This window comes from Oncorhynchus masou, chromosome 5 (genome assembly GCF_036934945.1).
Source record: "Oncorhynchus masou masou isolate Uvic2021 chromosome 5, UVic_Omas_1.1, whole genome shotgun sequence".
In the NCBI taxonomy this organism is placed as follows: Eukaryota; Metazoa; Chordata; class Actinopteri; order Salmoniformes; family Salmonidae; genus Oncorhynchus; species Oncorhynchus masou.
In genome coordinates this window covers 92085140-92108688 of record NC_088216.1, presented here as the reverse complement: position 1 = coordinate 92108688, position 23549 = coordinate 92085140, and the positions used below count along the sequence as shown (strand labels likewise).

The window sequence follows — 23549 nt, the reverse complement described above, 5'->3', positions numbered from 1 at the left end:
ATCTCCCCCACCTTCCGACACTACTAGTCTGTTCCCTATCAGATGACAACAATCTGACCCACCTTCCGACACTACTAGTCTGTTCCCTATCAGATGACAACAATCTCCCCCACCTTCCGACACTACTAGTCTGTTCCCTATCAGATGACAACAATCTGACCCACCTTCCGACACTACTAGTCTGTTCCCTATCAGATGACAACAATCTGACCCACCTTCCGACACGACTAGTCTGTTCCCTATCAGTTGACAACAATCTCCCCACCTTCCGACACTACTAGTCTGTTCCCTATCAGATGACAACAATCTGACCCACCTTCCGACACGACAAGTCTATTCCCTATCAGATGACAACAATCTCCCCCACCTTCCGACACTACTAGTCTGTTCCCTATCAGATGACAACAATCTCACCCACCTTCTGACACTACTAGTCTGTTCCCTATCAGATGACAACAATCTCACCCACCTTCCGACACTACTAGTCTGTTCCCTATCAGATGACAACAATCTCACCCACCTTCCGACACTACTAGTCTGTTCCCTATCAGATGACAACAATCTGACCCACCTTCCGACACTACTAGTCTGTTCCCTATCAGATGACAACAATCTGACCCACCTTCCGACACGACAAGTCTATTCCCTATCAGATGACAACAATCTCCCCCACCTTCCGACACTACTAGTCTGTTCCCTATCAGATGACAACAATCTCACCCACCTTCCGACACGTCTGTTCCCTATCAGATGACAACAATCTCACCCACCTTCCGACACTACTAGTCTGTTCCCTATCAGATGACAACAATCTCACCCACCTTCCGACACTACTAGTCTGTTCCCTATCAGATGACAACAATCTGACCCACCTTCCGACACTACTAGTCTGTTCCCTATCAGATGACAACAATCTGATCCACCTTCCGACACTACTAGTCTGTTCCCTATCAGATGACAACAATCTGATCCACCTTCCGACACTACTAGTCTGTTCCCTATCAGATGACAACAATCTCCCCACCTTCCGACACTACTAGTCTGTTCCCTATCAGATGACAACAATCTGACCCACCTTCCGACACTACTAGTCTGTTCCCTATCAGATGACAACAATCTGACCCACCTTCCGACACTACTAGTCTGTTCCCCATCAGATGACAACAATCTGACCCACCTTCCGACACTACTAGTCTGTTCCCTATCAGATGACAACAATCTGATCCACCTTCCGACACTACTAGTCTGTTCCCTATCAGATGACAACAATCTGACCCACCTTCCGACACTACTAGTCTGTTCCCTATCAGATGACAACAATCTCCCCCACCTTCCGACACTACTAGTCTGTTCCCTATCAGATGACAACAATCTCCCCCACCTTCCGACACTACTAGTCTGTTCCCTATCAGATGACAACAATCTGACCCACCTTCCGACACGTCTGTTCCCTATCAGATGACAACAATCTCCCCCACCTTCCGACACTACTAGTCTGTTCCCTATCAGATGACAACAATCTGACCCACCTTCCGACACGACAAGTCTGTTCCCTATCAGATGACAACAATCTGACCCACCTTCCGACACTACTAGTCTGTTCCCTATCAGATGACAACAATCTGATCCACCTTCCGACACTACTAGTCTGTTCCCTATCAGATGACAACAATCTCCCCACCTTCCGACACTACTAGTCTGTTCCCTATCAGATGACAACAATCTGATCCACCTTCCGACACTACTAGTCTGTTCCCTATCAGATGACAACAATCTGATCCACTTTCCGACACTACTAGTCTGTTCCCTATCAGATGACAACAATCTCCCCACCTTCCGACACTACTAGTCTGTTCCCTATCAGATGACAACAATCTGATCCACCTTACGACACTACTAGTCTGTTCCCTATCAGATGACAACAATCTGATCCACCTTCCGACACTACTAGTCTGTTCCCTATCAGTTGACAACAATCTCCCCCCTTCCGACACTACTAGTCTGTTCCCTATCAGATGACAACAATCTCCCCCACCTTCCGACACTACTAGTCTGTTCCCTATCAGATGACAACAATCTGACCCACCTTCCGACACGACAAGTCTATTCCCTATCAGATGACAACAATCTCCCCACCTTCCGACACTACTAGTCTGTTCCCTATCAGATGACAACAATCTGACCCACCTTCCAACACTACTAGTCTGTTCCCTATCAGATGACAACAATCTCCCCCACCTTCTGACACTACTAGTCTGTTCCCTATCAGATGACAACAACCTGACAGACCTTCTGACACTACTAGTCTGTTCCCTATCAGATGACAACAATCTCCCCCACCTTCCGACACTACTAGTCTGTTCCCTATCAGATGACAACAATCTGATCCACCTTCCGACACTACTAGTCTGTTCCCTATCAGATGACAACAATCTCCCCACCTTCCGACACTACTAGTCTGTTCCCTATCAGATGACAACAATCTGACCCACCTTCCGACACTACTAGTCTGTTCCCTATCAGATGACAACAATCTGACCCACCTTCCGACACTACTAGTCTGTTCCCTATCAGTTGACAACAATCTCCCCCACCTTCCGACACTACTAGTCTGTTCCCTATCAGATGACAACAATCTGACCCACCTTCCGACACGACAAGTCTATTCCCTATCAGATGACAACAATCTCCCCACCTTCCGACACTACTAGTCTGTTCCCTATCAGATGACAACAATCTCACCCACCTTCTGACACTACTAGTCTGTTCCCTATCAGATGACAACAATCTCACCCACCTTCCGACACTACTAGTCTGTTCCCTATCAGATGACAACAATCTCACCCACCTTCCGACACTACTAGTCTGTTCCCTATCAGATGACAACAATCTGACCCACCTTCCGACACTACTAGTCTGTTCCCTATCAGATGACAACAATCTGACCCACCTTCCGACACGACAAGTCTATTCCCTATCAGATGACAACAATCTCCCCCACCTTCCGACACTACTAGTCTGTTCCCTATCAGATGACAACAATCTGATCCACCTTCCGACACTACTAGTCTGTTCCCTATCAGATGACAACAATCTCACCCACCTTCCGACACTACTAGTCTGTTCCCTATCAGATGACAACAATCTCACCCACCTTCCGACACTACTAGTCTGTTCCCTATCAGATGACAACAATCTGACCCACCTTCCGACACTACTAGTCTGTTCCCTATCAGATGACAACAATCTGATCCACCTTCCGACACTACTAGTCTGTTCCCTATCAGATGACAACAATCTGATCCACCTTCCGACACTACTAGTCTGTTCCCTATCAGATGACAACAATCTCCCCCACCTTCCGACACTACTAGTCTGTTCCCTATCAGATGACAACAATCTGACCCACCTTCCGACACTACTAGTCTGTTCCCTATCAGATGACAACAATCTGACCCACCTTCCGACACTACTAGTCTGTTCCCTATCAGATGACAACAATCTGACCCACCTTCCGACACTACTAGTCTGTTCCCTATCAGATGACAACAATCTGACCCACCTTCCGACACTACTAGTCTGTTCCCTATCAGATGACAACAATCTCCCCCACCTTCCGACACTACTAGTCTGTTCCCTATCAGATGACAACAATCTCCCCCACCTTCCGACACTACTAGTCTGTTCCCTATCAGATGACAACAATCTGATCCACCTTCCGACACTACTAGTCTGTTCCCTATCAGATGACAACAATCTGATCCACCTTCCGACACTACTAGTCTGTTCCCTATCAGATGACAACAATCTCCCCCACCTTCCGACACTACTAGTCTGTTCCCTATCAGATGACAACAATCTGACCCACCTTCCGACACTACTAGTCTGTTCCCTATCAGATGACAACAATCTCCCCCACCTTCCGACACTACTAGTCTGTTCCCTATCAGATGACAACAATCTGACCCACCTTCCAACACTACTAGTCTGTTCCCTATCAGATGACAACAATCTCCCCCACCTTCCGACACTACTAGTCTGTTCCCTATCAGATGACAACAACCTGACAGACCTTCTGACACTACTAGTCTGTTCCCTATCAGATGACAACAATCTCCCCCACCTTCCGACACTACTAGTCTGTTCCCTATCAGATGACAACAACCTGACAGACCTTCTGACACTACTAGTCTCTTCCCTATCAGATGACAACAACCTGACAGACCTTCTGACACTACTAGTCTGTTCCCCATCAGATGACCAGCGGGAGAATTATACATCTCTGCTGCGTGCTTTGAACGGGGAGTTTTCTCGTCGTTTTGAGGATTTAAAAGTGTTTGAAAATGACATGCTGTTGGTTTCCTCTCCTTTCACCTTCAATGTGGACCACGCCTCCCACTGACCTGCAACTTGAGCTTATCCATCTTCAGTCTGATGCAGTGATTGGAGAACTACTCAAAACGAGGTTCTATGCATCTCTCGATGAACCAAACTTTCCAAAGATTATGAGTCATGCTCAGAAGATGTTTGTACTGTTTGGGTCAACCCTTTATTTTTTTAACCTTTATTTAACCAGGCAAGTCAGTTAAGTCAAATTCTTATTTTCAATGACGGCCTGGGAACAGTGGGTTAACTGCCTGTTCAGGGGCAGAACAACAGATTTGTACCTTGTCAGCTCGGGGGTTTGAACTTGCAACCTTCCGGTTACTAGTCCAACGCTCTAACCTCTAGGCTACCCTGCCGCCCCTATGTATGTGAACAGACATTTTCAGTGATGAAATATAACAAGTCAAGGCACAGATCATCTCTTACTCTCACCTCTCAGCAATCCTGTGCATAGTGACGTCAGAAACTATACCTGACTTCACTGCTCTAGTCAATGCCCATCAGACTTCACTCCTCACACTGATTGAGTGGTTTAAATGTAATGTTGAGCTCTCTCTCGTGTATTTGTGCATACCCGTGAACAAGAGTTCTGTCCGTGGTGCTGAATGCAGTGTACTTTTCCCTCCGTGTAGTTCATTGCATGTTTAATAATAAATATCTACCAAAAGGAGAACATGGTTTATTTCTGTGCATGTTAAAAAGTAAAATAAGTAGCATATCTGGCCGTGATTTACAGTAGATATATCTGTCAACACAGTCATACACATGTATAATCCTGTAATATGATTTTTTACATTTATTTTTATTTAACGAGGCAAGTTAGTTAAGAACACATTGAAAATAACAATGACGGCCCAGGAACAATGGGTTAACTGCCTTGTTCAGGGGCAGAACAACAGATTTTTACCATGTCAGCTCGGGGACTCGATCTTTCGGTTACTCGTCCAATGCTCTAACCACTAGGCTACCTGCCGCGCGATTCTGGGCTAAAATATATTTTAATGTGGCCCTCCATGGAAAAGAATTACCAGGCGTGCTCTAGAACAACGGTGCATAGTTCTATACAGCGTTTAACTTTATACTAGAACATTTAAGTCTAAGATTTTCAAGACTAATTTCAAGTCAAAGAACTGACAGGAAAACGTATTTTCTTCAATGGTTTAATAAAAATGTGTAACATCAGAAAGACAAACAAAAAAAAGGGGAAAAATGTGGAAAACCACAAACTCAACTACGGAGTTGTTTTATCAAAAGATTAAAGAAACGTATCAATGAGCATGTTGCTCACGGTCTTCAAAATATCTAGAAGATTAGTTAATGATTACTATTCCCAACAACGCTGTTCATGTAATCAGCCAGCCAATCAGCTGTGTTCTCTACCAACATGGCTACCCACCATGGTGAAACCAGGCCCAGATAGAAACTCACTGGTCAAACACGGCCACCTGGCTGTCATACCTGGGTACTACAGTCATGACAAGCCATTACAGAGTCATCAGAAAGAGTCCACTCACGCCACTGAAATCCAGTCCAAGATGGAGGCAGTGTAGTCAACTCAGACACGGTTTGTTGTAACGTCTGAGGCTGCAGGACCCTGATGCTGTCCAGTGTCAGGGAAGGAGCTGTTTGGCTGTGGAGTTGTCATCAATGGGGGTTTCCTCAGTGGTGAGGGATTTGGTTTGGGCTCTGTGGTAGTGTGTTGGTACAGAGGGGTCAGAGGTACAACAGAGGGGTCTCAATCGGTGGTAGTACGTCTGTACCAGAAGCGGGCCCTGAAGTCATCACTACAGGTCATGAACCCTGGGTTGGTGGGGGAGTGGACGATACAGCGGACGATGTTGTTGTGACCCAGGGACAGAAGGTTCTTCCTCTCTGCAGATCGGGAGTCCCAGCAGCATAGAGAGATGGTTCTCTCATCAGGCAGCAGAACATAGTCCTCTGTGTGGTTGAACACACCCTGGGTACGATGCATCTGACGACCACTCAGACCAGCACCTGACGGGAGGAAGACACACACACACACACACGGATAAGTTATGGGCAAGAATGTTTCCACATCAGAGTAACATTGTCCTGACTCAACCCACCCCAGACCTCCTCTCTCTTTGTCCTGACAACCCATCCCAGACCTCCTCTCTCTTTGTCCTGACTCAACCCATCCCAGACCTCTCTTTGTCCTGACTCAACCCACCCCAGACCTCTCTCTTTGTCCTGACTCAACCCACCCCAGACCTCTCTCTTTGTCCTGACTCAACTCAACCCATCCCAGACCTCCTCTCTCTTTGTCCTGACTCAACCCACCCCAGACCTCCTCTCTCTTTGTCCTGACTCAACCCATCCCAGACCTCTCTTTGTCCTGACTCAACCCACCCCAGACCTCCTCTCTCTTTGTCCTGACTCAACCCATCCCAGACCTCCTCTCTCTTTGTCCTGACTCAACCCATCCCAGACCTCCTCTCTCTTTGTCCTGACTCAACCCATCCCAGACCTCCTCTCTCTTTGTCCTGACTCAACCCATCCCAGACCTCCTCTCTCTTTGTCCTGACTCAACCCATCCCAGACCTCCTCTCTCTTTGTCCTGACTCAACCCATCCCAGACCTCCTCTCTTTTGTCCTGACTCAACCCATCCCAGACCTCCTCTCTCTTTGTCCTGACTCAACCCATCCCAGACCTCCTCTCTCTTTGTCCTGACTCAACCCATCCCAGACCTCCTCTCTTTTGTCCTGACTCAACCCATCCCAGTCCTCCTCTCTCTTTGTCCTGACTCAACCCATCCCAGACCTCCTCTCTTTGTCCTGACTCAACCCATCCCAGATCTCCTCTCTCTTTGTCCTGACTCAACCCACCCCAGACCTCCTCTCTCTTTGTCCTGACTCAACCCATCCCAGACCTCCTCTCTTTGTCCTGACTCAACCCATCCCAGATCTCCTCTCTCTTTGTCCTGACTCAACCCACCCCAGACCTCCTCTCTCTTGTCCTGACTCAACCCATCCCAGACCTCCTCTCTTGTCCTGACTCAACCCATCCCAGATCTCCTCTCTCTTTGTCCTGACTCAACCCACCCCAGACCTCCTCTCTCTTTGTCCTGACTCAACCCATCCCAGACCTCCTCTCTCTTTGTCCTGACTCAACCCATCCCAGACCTCTCTCTTTTGTCCTGACTCAACCCACCCCAGACCTCTCTCTTTGTCCTGACTCAACTCAACCCATCCCAGACCTCCTCTCTCTTTGTCCTGACTCAACTCAACCCATACCTCCTCTCTCTCTGCCCTGATTCAACCCACCCCAGACCTCCTCTCTCTTTGTCCTGACTCAACCAACACCACCCCAGATAAATAAATAATGAAACATGTTCAATTTGGTTTAAATAATACAAAAACAAAGTGTTGGAGAAGAAAGTAATATGTGCCATGTAAAAAAGCTAACGTTTCAGTTCCTTGCTCAGAACATGAGAACATATGAAAGTTGGTTTCTTTTAACATGAGACTTCAATATTCCCAGGTAAGAAGTGTTAGGTTGTAGTTAATATAGTATTTATAGGACTATTTCTCTCTATACCATTTGTATTTCATTAACCTTTGACTATTGGATGTTCTTAAAGGCACTTTAGTATTGCCAGTGTAACAGTATAGCTTCAGTCACTCTCCTCGCTCCGACCTGGGCTCGAACCAGGAACACATGGACAACAGCCACACTCGAAGCATCGTTACCCATCGCTCCACAAAAGCCGCGGCCCTTGTAGCGCAAGGGGAATAACTACTCCAAATCTAAAAGGGAGTGACGTTTGAAACAGTATTAGCGCACACCCAGCTAACTAGCTAGCCATTTCACATTGGTTACACCAGCCATTAGGCTGATAGACTTGAAGTCATAAACAGCGCTGTGCTTGTGAAGAGCTGCTGGCGAAACGCACGAAAGTGCTGTTTGAATGAATGATTACGGGCCTGCTGCAGCTCAGTCAGACTGCTCTATCAAATCAGACTTAACACACAGAAATACAAGCCTTTGGTCATTAATATGATTGAATCCGGAAACTATCATTTCGAAAACAAGACGTTTATTATTTCAGTGAAATACGGAACCGTTCGGTATTTTATCTAACGGATGGCATCCATAAGTCTAAATGCTATTGTTACATTGCACAACCAATGCATGTCATATTTACGTGAAATTCTGGCAAATTAGTTTGCAATAAGCCAGGCAGCCCAAACTGTTGCATATACCCTGACTCTGCGTGCAATGAATGCAAGAGAAATTACAATTTCACCTGGTTGATATTGCCTGCTAAACTGGATTAGTAGTTATAACTAGTGATTATGATTGATTGTTTTTATAAGATAAGTTTAATGCTTGCTAATAACTTACCTTGGCTTCTACTACATTCGCGTAACAGGTACGGTACTCGTGGAGTGCAATGGTTAGAGTGTTGGACTAGTTAACTGTGCGGTTGCAAGACTGGAACCCCCAAGCTGACAAGGTAATAATCTGTCGTTCTGCCCCTGAACAGGCAGTTAACCCACAGTTCCTAGGCCGTCATTGAAAATAAGAATGTGTTTTTAACTGACTTGCCTAGTTAAATTAAAAGGTATAAATAAATAAAATAAATAAATAAATAAATAAACATAAAAAATACCGATTTCCGATTGTTATGAAAACTTGAAATCGGTCCTAATTAAATCGGCCATACCGATTAATCAGTCAACACCACCCCAGAACACCTCAGCCCCTCTCCCTGTCCATTCCACAAAACACACTCATCTTATGGGGAGATGGGTCTGGGGGCGGGAGGTTAAGGCTAGCATCTGGGGGGGGGCGGGAGGTTAAGGCTAGTGTCTGGGGGGCGGGAGGTTAAGGCTAGTGTCTGGGGGGCGGGAGGTTAAGGCTAGTGTCTGGGGGGCGGGAGGTTAAGGCTAGTGTCTGGGGGGCGGGAGGTTAAGGCTAGTGTCTGGGGGGCGGGAGGTTAAGGCTAGTGTCTGGGGGGCGGGAGGTTAAGGCTAGTGTCTGGGGGGAGGTTAAGGCTAGTGTCTGGGGGGAGGTTAAGGCTAGTGTCTGGGGGGAGGTTAAGGCTAGTGTCTGGGGGGAGGTTAAGGCTAGTGTCTGGGGGGAGGTTAAGGCTAGTGTCTGGGGGGAGGTTAAGGCTAGTGTCTGTGGTAAGGGGTTCGGGTAAGTGGTTACCTGTGTATTTGACCAGGGGGCGCCCGGTGGAGATCTCCCACAGTTTGGCGACAGAGTCTTTCCCGGTGGAGAGGACGTACTTGGAGTTCTTTGAGAAGACAGCGGAGCAGACCTCCGCCCCATCATGGGCCTTATCAAATGTCATCACACAGCGGTTAGACACGCCGTCCCACAGCTTGATGCTGCCGTCCTTACTGCACGTCACATAGCTGGAGACACAGAATGAGCAGAGGGTTAAGGTCATGGGTCAGGGACTGAGCCAGTCTAGTGAACCCACCTGTTGACACTGTCAGGGTTAAGATCATGTGTTGGGGACCTAAGGGCTGTGGAAGTTATATTCTGACAGAATATAAGGTCATGTGTTGGGGACCTAAGGGCTGTGGCAGTTATATTCTGTCAGGGTTAAGGTCATGGGTCAGGGACTGAGCCAGTCTAGTGAACCCACCTGTTGACACTGTCAGGGTTAAGGTCATGTGTTGGGGACCTAAGGGCTGTGGCAGTTATATTCTATCAGCTGGTTATTGTCAAGCAGAAGACTGCCGGTCTCACGTTAATTGACCGTTAATGAACATAAACATGTTGATCATCTCCAGGCCTCCATTCAAGCTGATGATGCACCTTTGGAACATCTACATTTTAAAGTCTAATAAATCACCTGAATTAACACCATCACAATAAACTCATGTATTTATTTTAGGCAGGTCTAAAGAAACACTATATGAAGAAAATGTATTTCAGAAGAACAGAATATGAGTTGGCCTGCTATGTTATCTGGCTATTGACTGTAGACTAGTTCATTTATCTGGCTAGATACTGTATGTTATCTGGCTGTAGACTTGTTCATTTATCAGACTAGATACTGTATGTTATCTGGTTATAGACTAGTTCATTTATCAGACTAGATACTGTATGTTATCTGGCTGTAGACTAGTTCATTTATCTGACTAGATACTGTATGTTATCTGGCTATAGACTAGTTCATTTATCAGACTAGATACTGTATGTTATCTGGCTGTAGACTAGTTCATTTATCTGACTAGATACTGTATGTTATCTGGCTATAGACTAGTTCATTTATCAGACTAGATACTGTATGTTATCTGGCTATAGACTAGTTCATTTATCAGACTAGATACTGTATGTTATCTGGCTATAGACTGTAGACTAGTTCATTTATCAGACTAGATACTGTATGTTATCTGGCTATAGACTAGTTCATTTATCAGACTAGATACTGTATGTTATCTGGCTATAGACTTGTTCATTTATCAGACTAGATACTGTATGTTATCTGGCTGTAGACTAGTTCATTCATCAGACTAGATACTGTATGTTATCTGGCTATAGACTAGTTCATTTATCAGACTAGATACTGTATGTTATCTGGCTATAGACTAGTTCATTTATCTGACTAGATACTGTATGTTATCTGGCTATAGACTAGTTCATTTATCTGACTAGATACTGTATGTTATCTGGCTGTAGACTAGTTCATTTATCAGACTAGATACTGTATGTTATCTGACTATAGACTAGTTCATTTATCAGACTAGATACTGTATGTTATCTGGTTATAGACTAGTTCATTTATCAGACTAGATACTGTATGTTATCTGGCTATAGACTAGTTCATTTATCAGACTAGATACTGTATGTTATCTGGCTATAGACTAGTTCATTTATCAGACTAGATACTGTATGTTATCTGACTATAGACTAGTTCATTTATCTGACTAGATACTGTATGTTATCTGGTTATAGACTAGTTCATTTATCAGACTAGATACTGTATGTTATCTGACTATAGACTAGTTCATTTATCAGACTAGATACTGTATGTTATCTGACTATAGACTAGTTCATTTATCAGACTAGATACTGTATGTTATCTGGCTGTAGACTAGTTCATTTATCAGACTAGATACTGTATGTTATCTGGCTATAGACTGTAGACTAGTTCATTTATCAGACTAGATACTGTATGTTATCTGACTATAGACTAGTTCATTTATCAGACTAGATACTGTATGTTATCTGGCTATAGACTGTAGACTAGTTCATTTATCAGACTAGATACTGTATGTTATCTGGTTATAGACTAGTTCATTTATCAGACTAGATACTGTATGTTATCTGACTATAGACTAGTTCATTTATCAGACTAGATACTGTATGTTATCTGGCTGTAGACTAGTTCATTTATCAGACTAGATACTGTATGTTATCTGGTTATAGACTATAGACTTGTTCATTTATCAGACTAGATACTGTATGTTATCTGGCTGTAGACTAGTTCATTTATCAGACTAGATACTGTATGTTATCTGACTGTAGACTAGTTCATTTATCAGACTAGATACTGTATGTTATCTGGTTATAGACTAGTTCATTTATCAGACTAGATACTGTATGTTATCTGGCTATAGACTAGTTCATTTATCAGACTAGATACTGTATGTTATCTGGCTGTAGACTAGTTCATTTATCAGACTAGATACTGTATGTTATCTGGTTATAGACTAGTTCATTTATCAGACTAGATACTGTATGTTATCTGGCTGTAGACTAGTTCATTTATCTGACTAGATACTGTATGTTATCTGGCTGTAGACTAGTTCATTTATCTGACTAGATACTGTATGTTATCTGGCTATAGACTAGTTCATTTATCAGACTAGATAATGTATGTTATCTGGCTATAGACTGTAGACTAGTTCATTTATCAGACTAGATACTGTATGTTATCTGGCTATAGACTGTAGACTTGTTCATTTATCAGACTAGATACTGTATGTTATCTGGCTATAGACTGTAGACTAGTTCATTTATCAGACTAGATACTGTATGTTATCTGGCTATAGACTAGTTCATTTATCAGACTAGATACTGTATGTTATCTGGCTATAGACTAGTTCATTTATCTGACTAGATACTGTATGTTATCTGGCTGTAGACTAGTTCATTTATCAGACTAGATACTGTATGTTATCTGGCTATAGACTAGTTCATTTATCTGACTAGATACTGTATGTTATCTGGCTGTAGACTTGTTCATTTATCAGACTAGATACTGTATGTTATCTGGCTATAGACTAGTTCATTTATCTGACTAGATACTGTATGTTATCTGGCTATAGACTAGTTCATTTATCAGACTAGATACTGTATGTTATCTGGCTATAGACTAGTTCATTTATCAGACTAGATACTGTATGTTATCTGGCTATAGACTGTAGACTAGTTCATTTATCAGACTAGATACTGTATGTTATCTGGCTATAGACTAGTTCATTTATCAGACTAGATACTGTATGTTATCTGGCTATAGGCTGTAGACTAGTTCATTTATCAGACTAGATACTGTATGTTATCTGGCTATAGGCTGTAGACTAGTTCATTTAGCAGACTAGATACTGTATGTTATCTGGCTGTAGACTAGTTCATTTATCAGACTAGATACTGTATGTTATCTGGCTATAGACTAGTTCATTTATCAGACTAGATACTGTATGTTATCTGGTTATAGACTAGTTCATTTATCAGACTAGATACTGCATGTTATCTGGCTATAGACTTGTTCATTTATCAGACTAGATACTGTATGTTATCTGGCTGTAGACTAGTTCATTTATCAGACTAGATACTGTATGTTATCTGGCTATAGACTAGTTCATTTATCTGACTAGATACTGTATGTTATCTGGCTATAGACTAGTTCATTTATCTGACTAGATACTGTATGTTATCTGGCTATAGACTGTAGACTAGTTCATTTATCAGACTAGATACTGTATGTTATCTGGCTATAGACTGTATGTTATCTGGCTATAGACTTGTTCATTTATCTGGCTAGATACTGTATGTTATCTGGCTATAGACTTGTTCATTTATCAGACTAGATACTGTATGTTATCTGGCTATAGACTAGTTCATTTATCAGACTAGATACTGCATGTTATCTGGCTATAGACTAGTTCATTTATCAGACTAGATACTGTATGTTATCTGGCTATAGACTAGTTCATTTATCAGATTAGATACTGTATGTTATCTGGCTGTAGACTAGTTCATTTATCAGACTAGATACTGTATGTTATCTGACTATAGACTAGTTCATTTATTAGACTAGATACTGTATGTTATCTGGCTATAGACTAGTTCATTTATCAGATTAGATACTGTATGTTATCTGGCTGTAGACTAGTTCATTTATCAGACTAGATACTGTATGTTATCTGGCTGTAGACTTGTTCATTTATCAGACTAGATACTGTATGTTATCTGACTGTAGACTAGTTCATTTATCAGACTAGATACTGTATGTTATCTGGCTGTAGACTAGTTCATTTATCAGACTAGATACTGTATGTTATCTGGCTATAGACTAGTTCATTTATCTGACTAGATACTGTATGTTATCTGACTGTAGACTAGTTCATTTATCTGACTAGATACTGTATGTTATCTGGCTGTAGACTTGTTCATTTATCAGACTAGATACTGTATGTTATCTGGCTGTAGACTAGTTCATTTATCAGACTAGATACTGTATGTTATCTGGCTATAGACTAGTTCATTTATCTGACTAGATACTGTATGTTATCTGGCTATAGACTAGTTCATTTATCAGACTAGATAATGTATGTTATCTGGCTATAGACTGTAGACTAGTTCATTTATCAGACTAGATACTGTATGTTATCTGGCTATAGACTAGTTCATTTATCAGACTAGATACTGTATGTTATCTGGCTATAGGCTGTAGACTAGTTCATTTATCTGACTAGATACTGTATGTTATCTGGCTATAGACTTGTTCATTTATCAGACTAGATACTGTATGTTATCTGGCTATAGACTGTAGACTTGTTCATTTATCAGACTAGATACTGTATGTTATCTGGCTGTAGACTTGTTCATTTATCAGACTAGATACTGTATGTTATCTGGCTATAGACTGTAGACTTGTTCATTTATCAGACTAGATACTGTATGTTATCTGGCTATAGACTGTAGACTTGTTCATTTATCTGACTAGATACTGTATGTTATCTGGCTGTAGACTTGTTCATTTATCAGACTAGATACTGTATGTTATCTGGCTGTGCTCCATGTCATAGGCTGTAGACTTGTTCATTTAGCAGACAAGATATGCTTATAAGTCATTGCCATTATTTTATAGAATGAGAAAATTAAACTTAGTTGAATAAAATAGGATATTTTTCCCCATTCCCGGGGCGAGTACTCATATGAAGTGGCTTCGTTGAGCATAAAAGTGATGATTTGAAACTGGTCCTAAATGCTAGATTTAGACTTACATGGTAACTTTAGTTGTGAATAATACTAACCTTAGAGTGTCTTAGAAATCAAAAGATACACTACATGAAGTATAGAGGTCGACTGATTGTGATTTTTCAACGCCGATACCGATTAAATCGGCCGATTTTATTTATTTATAATAATGACAATTACAACAATACTGAATGAACACTTATTTTAACTTAATATAATACATCAATAAAATCAATTTTGCCTCAAATAAATAATGAAACATGTTCAATTTGGTTTAAATAAGGCAAAAACAAAGTGTTGGAGAAGTAAAAGTGCAATATGTGCCATGTAATAAAGCTAAAGTTTCAGTTCCTTGCTCAAGAACATATGAAAGCTGGTGGTTCCTTTTAACATGAGTCTTTAATATTCCCAGGTAAGAAGTTTTAGGTTGTAGTTATTATAGGAAGTATAGGACTATTTCCCTCTATACCATTTGTATTTCATTAACCTTTGACTATTGGATGTTCTTATAGGCACTTTAGTATTGCCAGTGTAACAGTATAGCTTCCGCCCCTCTCCTCGCTCCTCCCTGTGCTCGAAACAGCAACAACGACAATTATCGCGCGCTAACTTGCTAGCCATTTCACTTCGGTCACACGAGCCTCATCTTGGGAGTTGATAGGTTTGAAGTCATAAACAGCGCAATGCTTGACGCACAATGAAGAGCTGCTGGCAAAACGCACGAAAGTGCTGTTTGAATGAATGTTTACGCGCCTGCTTCTGCCTACCACCGCTCAGTCAGATACTTAGATACTTGTATGCTCAGTCAGATTATATGCAACGCAGGACACGCTAGATAATATCTAGTAATATCATCAACCATGTGTAGTTAACTAGTGATTATGATTGATTGTTTTTTATAAGATAAGTTTAATGCTAGCTAGCAACTTACCTTGGCTTCCTGCATTCACTTAACCTCTTACATCTATGGGGGCGCTATTTCATTTTTGGATGAAAAACGTTCCTGTTTTAAACAAGATATTTTGTCACAAAAAGATGCTCGACTATGCATATAATTGCTACCGTTCGAAAGAAAACACTCTGACGTGTCCAGAAATACAAAGATCTTCTCTGTGCGTGCCCTATAACGTGAGCTTCAGGCAAAACCAAGATGAGATGGCATCCAGGAAATGACAAGGATTTTTGAGGCTCTGTTTTCCATGGTCTCCTTATATGGCTGTGAACGCGAGAGGAGTAAGTCTGCCCTTTCTGTCGTTTCCCCAAGGTGTCTGCAGCATTGTGACGTATTTGTAGGCAGATCATTGGAAGATTGACCATAAGAGACCACATTTACCACGTGTCCGCCCGGTGTCCTGCGACGAAATTGGTGCGCAAAAGTCACCTGCCAGTATTTTTCCATTCGATACAGAGAGTAAAGCAAGCTTCCACGAACTGCATGTCAATGAAGAGATATGTGAAAAAACACCTTGAGGACTGATTCCAAACAACGTTTGCCATGTTTCGGTCGATATTATGTAGTTAATCCGGAAAAAGTTTTACGTTGTAGGTGACTGCATTTTCGGTTCGTTTCGGTAGCCAGACGCAATGTAGAAAACGGAACGATTTCTCCTACACACAGACGCTTTCAGGAAACACTGCGCATTTGGTATGTGACTGAGAGTCTCCTCATTGAAAACATCAGAAGCTCTTCAAAGGTAAATGATTTTATTTATTTGGTTATCTGGTTTTTGTGAAAATGTTGCGTGCTACATGCTACACAAAATGCTATGCTAGCTTTGCATACTCTTACACAAATTAGTCAATTTCTATGGTTCAAAAGCATATTTTGAAAATCTGAGATGACAGTGTTGTTAAGAAAAGGCTAAGCTTGAGAACAGACGCATTATTTTAATTTTATTTGCGATTTTCAGAAATCGTTAACGTTGCGTTATGCTAATGAGCCTGAGGCTTTAGTCACGATCCCGGATCCGGGATGGGGAGTTTCAAGAAGTTAACAGGCAATCTCCTTGTGGAGTGCAACGAGAGAGAGGCAGGTCATTGTTGCGTTGGACTAGTTAACTGTAAGGTTGCAAGATTGAATCCCCCGAGCTAACAAGGTGAAAACTGCTTTGTTCAGGGGCAGAACGACAGATTAACACACTGTTCCTAGGGCGTAATTGAAAATAAGAATGTGTTTAACTGACTTGCCTAGTTAAATAAAGATTAAATAAAAGGTGTAAAAAATAATAATAAATAGGCAAAACGGCGCCCAAAAATACAGACTTCCGATCATTATGAAAACTTGAAATCAGCCCTAATTAAATCGGCCATACCGATTAATAGGCCGACCTCGAATGTGGACACCTGCTCATCGAACATTTCATTCAAAAATCATGGGCATTAATATGGAGTTGGTCCCCCCTTTGCTGCTATAACAGCCCCCAGTCTTCTGGGAAGTCATTAATATGGAGTTGGAGCCCCCTTTGCTGCTATACCAGCCTCCACTATTCTGGGAAGGTTTTCCACTAGATGTTGGAACATTGCTGCTATAACAGCCTCCACTCTTCTGGGAAGGCTTTCCACTAGATGTAGGAACATTGCTGCGGGGACTTGCTTCCATTCAGCCACAAGAGTATAAGTGAGGTCGGGTACTGATGTTGGGTGATAAGGCCCGGCTCACAGTCGGCGTTCCAATTCATCAAAGATTTGATGGGGTTGAGGTCAGGGCTCTGTGCAGCGGGCCAGTCGAATTCTTCCACACCACAGCCTCCCGAGTGGCGCAGCGGTCTATGACACTGCATCACAGTGTTGAGGCGTCAAGACAAGACTGGGGTTTGATCCCAGGCTGTCACAGCCGGCCATGACCGGGAATCCTATAGGACGGTGCACAATTGGCCCAGTGTCGTTCGGGTGCGGCCAGGGGGCTTTCTTTGGCTCATTGTGCTTTAGCGACTCCTTGTGGCGGGCCGGGAACCTGCAAGCTGGCTTCAGTCGTCAATTGAATAGTGTTTCCTCCCAACACATTGATGCAGTTGGCTTAAGTGTTAAGAAGCGTGGTTTGGCAGGTTGTTTCGAGGGACACATAACTCGACCTTTGCCTCTCCCAAGCCCGTTGGAGAGTTGTAGCGATGAGCCAAGTGAATATCACCAAATTAGGGATAAAAAGGATAACGTTTTTTTCTAATTATGAATGATCTTCCACATCGATTGACAAACCATTTCTGTATGGACCTCGCTTTGTGCACGGGGGCATTGTAATGCTGAAACAGGAAAGGGCCTTCCCCAAACTGTTGTCACAAAGTTATTGATGCTGTAGCGGTAAGATCTCTCTTCACGAGAACTAAGGGGCCTAGCAAGAACCATAAAAAAACCAAACCCAGACCATTATTCCTCCTCCGCCACACTTCACAGTTGGCACTATGCATTGGGGCAGGTAGCGTCTCCTGGCATCCTCCAAACCCACATTCATCCGTCGGACTTCCAGATGGTGAAGCGTGATTCATCACCTCAGAGAAAGCATTTCCACTGCTCCAGGGTCCAAAGGCAGCGAGCTTTACACCACTCCAGCCAACGCTTGGCATCAATTTTTTGCCATCATTGTAAGCCTGCCACACACACTATATGATACATTTATTAAACATAAGAATTAGTGAGTGTTTGTCACAACCCGGCTCGTGGGAAGTGACAAAGAGCTCTTACAGGACCAGGGCACAAATAATATAATAATAATCAATAATTTCTCTCTTTATTTAACCATCTTACATATAAAACATTATTTGTTCATCAAAAATTGTGAATAATTCACAAGTTAATGAGAAGGGTGTGCTTGAAAGGATGCATATAACTCTGCAATGTTGGGTTGTATTGGAGAGAGTGTCTTAATTTAAATAATTTTCCACCCACAGTCTGTGCCTGTATATATTTGTCATGCTAGTGAGGCGCAAGAATCCACTATCACATAGGTACGTGGTTACAAAGGGCATCAGTGTCTTAACGCAATTTGCCAAGGCAAGAAACTCTGAGCGCAGCCCAATCCAGAAATCTGGCAGGGGCTTCTAATTAAATTCAATTTTCACAGAACCGCTTGTTGCAATTTGGATGAGGCTCCGTTGTTAAGATATCGGTAAGTGGACTGGAGGCAGGGCATGAAAGGGATAACGAACCAGTTGTTTGTGTCATCCGTTGCGGGGAAGTACCTGCGTAATTGCGCACCCAATTCACTCAGGTGCTTCACTAGATCACATGACATTGTCCGTAAATTGAGTTAATTTGCACGCAAAAAAAATCATACAATGATGGAAAGACCTGTGTGTTGTCCTTGTTAATGAAGACAGAAGATATCCAACTTCTTAATCATAGCCTCAATTTTGTTCCGCACATTGAATATAGTTGCGGAGAGTCCCTGTAATCCTAGATTCAAATCATTCAGGTGATAAAAAACATCACCCAGACAGGCCAGTTGTGTGAGAAACTCATCATCGTACAAGCGGTCATTCAAGTGAAAATTATGGTCAGTTAAGAAAACTTTAAGCTTGTCTCTCAATTAAAATGTGTCAATGCCCCTTGATAACCAGCGAACTTCTGTATGTTGTAAAAGCGTTACATGGTTGCTGTCCATATCATTGCATAACGCAGAAAATACACAATGGTTCAGGGGCCTTGCTTTAACAAAGTTAACAATTTTCGCTGTAGTGTCCAAAACGTCTTTCAAGCTGTCAGGCATTTCCTTGGCAGCAAGAGCCTCTCGGTGGATGCTGCAGTGCACCCAAGAGCCTCTCGGTGGATGCTGCAGTGTACCCAAGAGCCTCTCGGTGGATGCTGCAGTGTACCCAAGAGCCTCTCGGTGGATGCTGCAGTGTACCCAAGAGCCTCTCGGTATCTGTTGCTTTTATACATGTCTTACTACTCGAAAATCATACTTATTCACATTTGAAAAACTCCCGTGGCTTGTTTTTCAAGTTGTCATGTTTCGTTCCTAAATGTCTGCGCAAGAGTGAAGGTTTCCTGTGAGAGAGTAATGGTTAATGTGATTGGATGAGTAACAGTTAATGTGATTGGATGAGTAACGGTTAATTTGATTGGATGTTAATTATTTGACTAGGTTACCTGTATTTGACATTGTGTTGAACACGCTGAACACTAGATGGTTTAATTGTATTTTTGGCAGTGAAACAAAATTACCCAGGCAAGAAAAAAACCTCACCCAGATGTATAACCCCGTTGGAAAATCAATGGACTTTTTGAACACGTGAAGAAAAAGAATAAAATAAATAAAAAGTCAATCACATTTTTATTTGGCGTACCCACGACAGCACTGCACCCAGTTTGGGAATACCTGATCTAGAGGGTTAGAGGTCAGGGGTTACCTGTTAGCATTAGGGTTGTAGTTGACTCCACTGATGGTGTCAGTATGCTGGTCTAGAGGGTTGCAGGAGACGAAGCATTGGAAGGTGTTAACGTCGTAGAGGCGGAGGGTCGGGTGCTGTGTCCCCACCAAAAGGAAGTCACCTGACGGGTGGAAGGAGATGGCACGCAGCATCTCTGCTTCCTGTGGGGAGCAGACACAGAGACACTACTGTTAGGATATCTAATCCAGGGTTGCTAACTGCTGGGCTCAAAAAGGTGACAATTACATTATTTTCAGAGCACAGTTGTCACAATACCAACATTGTACTAACTATGTGATAAAAAGCCAATTCTCACCAAGTAGTAATATGATACCACAGGTTTGCCAGGCCAGCACGCCTGTTCCCGTTTTCTATAGGTTCTGCCCAAACCCCTGATGTCTCCACTCAACACAACTTCCTGTTTTCGAATGGTTCTGCACACCCCCCCCCAGCTCCCCATCAACATCTACACCCCCCAGCTCCCATCACTGCCTACACAAACAGACAATCTGAGAGAACGTTGTTACCTGTACCCGTCTAAAGGCCCCGCCCATGTCGCTACCCGTCTAAAAGCCCCGCCCATGCCGCTACCCGTCTAAAGGCCCCGCCCCGTCGTTACCCGTCTAAAGGCCCCGCCCATGTCGCTACCCGTCTAAAAGCCCCACCTCTGTTGCTACCCGTCTAAAAGCCCCACCTCTGTTGCTACCCGTCTAAAAGCCCCACCTCTGTTGCTACCCGTCTAAAAGCCCCACCTCTGTTGCTACCCGTCTAAAAGCCCCACCTCTGTTGCTACCCGTCTAAAAGCCCCACCTCTGTTGCTACCCGTCTAAAAGCCCCACCTCTGTTGCTACCCGTCTAAAAGCCCCACCTCTGTTGCTACCCGTCTAAAAGCCCCACCTCTGTTGCTACCCGTCTAAAAGCCCCACCTCTGTTGCTACCCGTCTAAAAGCCCCACCTCTGTTGCTACCCGTCTAAAAGCCCCACCTCTGTTGCTACCCGTCTAAAAGCCCCACCTCTGTTGCTACCCGTCTAAAAGCCCCACCTCTGTTGCTACCTGTACATGTTTGAAGGCTCTCTTGGCAGAGGGCTTGGAGTAGTCAAACAGTTTGAGGGTGTAGTCACGTGACCCAGACGCCAGGATCTGTTCCGTGGGGTGGAATGCCAGACACGTGACCTCATCCACGTGGTCGTACAGTGTTCTGATCACCGGGTGGTTCTCCATGTTCTGCTGGGCTGTCTCATTCATCATCACCTAGAACACACAGGAACATTAATGTTCTGATCACCTAGGTCGTATTACAGCACACCGTTCTTATTAGACAAATACAGGTAGGTCTCTATCATAGTGTTGTATGGTATACCAAAACCTCTGTACCCTCCCGCGATACAAAAAACAAAGTTTCGGTGCTAGAATTTGTTACATTCGGTCTGTCAAATGTCTCGAGAGGCTCAAATCAGAGCAGCCCCTTTATAAAACGAAGTGCAGAGCCTGCTCCACTTCCTCATTCATCACCATCTGTCTGGCTGCATTATCTTCCCAATCATGTTGCACACAAGTTTACCTACTTGAATAATGCAACACGGCAGGTAAAGATGTTCAAACTGTTCGCAAAACAATGTCCATACAGGCTACAACACTTTACAATTCAAGACCATACCACTATGTCAGCCCCCTGTCTCACCTCTATGGGCATGGCACTCTTGGCCAGCATACGTTCTGTGTCCAAGACTTTGATGGAGGCGTCTGCGGAGCCCGTAGCAATGAGCTGCCCGTCCCGGCTGTAGGTGGCCACGCGACAGGGACCCTTATGAGACGTCACGTAACAAGTCTCGTACTCAGACGCCTCGGGGGACATGGACTGGACGTCAGCGTCAAACTCCAGGTCGATGCCAACGCCTGGTGCCACTGTGTCAGACCGCCCGATGGCATACTGCACCGCACTGTCATCATTCTCCATGCCTGGAGAGAGGAGGTTGGATGGAGAGATACAGTTTTACAACCGATCAAACTGCAGACATTGACATCTTGTGCACCACAGTCATCATTCTCCTTGCCTTGGGGTGAATGGAGCAATACAGTTGATTAAAACAGTGACAACACTACAGACATTTAGCTAGCAAACTACACTGTCGCCATTCGCTATGTCTTGGGAGGACGGGATGCATGAAACAGTGGAGCAGTATAGTTCCAAAACAACCACACTGCAGACATGTAGTTAGTATTCTCCTACGAGCTAGTCCACTACCCACTCACCTATCTTGGCCAGCTGCATGAGGTTCTCAGAGGGCGACACGACGCTCTGTGGCTTCACCTCCGTGATGAGGTTGTTGGCGATGTTGGTGTAACCGTCATACAGCAACTGGCTGATGATGAGCCGGTACAGGTGCTGTCGGTCCCGCAGCGTCGGTTTGGGACGGTACATCTCCGCTCAGGCTTCTTCAACGAACTTGGCTGAAATCGATCAAAACATGGTCATCATTATTTGCTACAAATCAAAAACGTTTTTATTATGGACTTTTAACTTCTGTAACTTCAACTAGCTAGCAAAGAAAGCTCAACTATCATGCGAATAATATGGAAGCCCACTGGCTGGTTAAGTAACTAACATTAGCATACCAACGGGACCTATAATGCAAGATAGCTGCTGTAGCGAGCTATGACCAAACCATTCGTAACATTCACATTACAAACATAAATCATAGACCGTACAAACTGTTAGCAAGCACCTTATGTTTGCAACAATAACCAACCGAGTTTAGGGAAGTAAATTCAAATAACGTTAAATGAAAATGCATTGATTGAACTTATCTACTGCTAGCTAGCTAGCCCAACATTGTGCAAGCAACGACTGCACCAAACGGGTTACAAACTTGGTTTAATTGGTTGCGATCATGTATAACACAACAAGAATATCAAGAAAATGTATCAAACTTAAAGAAACATTATCTACATACATAAAACATTTCAAATGTTGCAAAAATACCTTTGCCTTGGTTCAAGGGACGCTTGGGGTTACAAAGCATGCGCTGCGTAACTGCGTCACTTGTATCACATCTTTGCGTCGGTACGTAACGGGGCGTGGGTTTTGACCATCAAAATTACAATGAATAGATCGTACTAAGAAGCTCTTACCCTGGCTGGTAAACAAACGGGTACACTCAAAATGGCTGCCTGGTAATGTGTTGCAATCATTTCCATGGTATGGTTTGGAATGTTCTATCAACTGATGTTGGATTTACCTGGTAATGTAGAATGTTCATTCAAAGGATGCTAACTGATGGCTCATGCAATGACATTTTTGTTTTATTTGATATATTGTGTTAACTCA

The 23549-nt window shown here is 43.3% G+C and overlaps 1 protein-coding gene across 1 annotated transcript; it reads right to left on the bottom strand.

Moving 5' to 3' along the window:
- Nucleotides 1-5049: 5049 nt before the first annotated feature.
- On the bottom strand, nt 5050-23304 carry LOC135540447 (cleavage stimulation factor subunit 1). Its single transcript, XM_064967075.1, has 7 exons — nt 23205-23304; nt 22475-22672; nt 21903-22180; nt 21275-21472; nt 20200-20381; nt 9563-9771; nt 5050-6381 (listed from the first exon to the last, which is right to left on the bottom strand). The coding sequence occupies exons 2-7, from the start codon at nt 22641-22643 to the stop codon at nt 6122-6124; spliced, it is 1296 nt and encodes a 431-aa protein (XP_064823147.1). The 5' UTR covers nt 22644-22672; nt 23205-23304; the 3' UTR covers nt 5050-6121.
- Between the last annotated feature and the right edge of the window lie 245 nt (nt 23305-23549).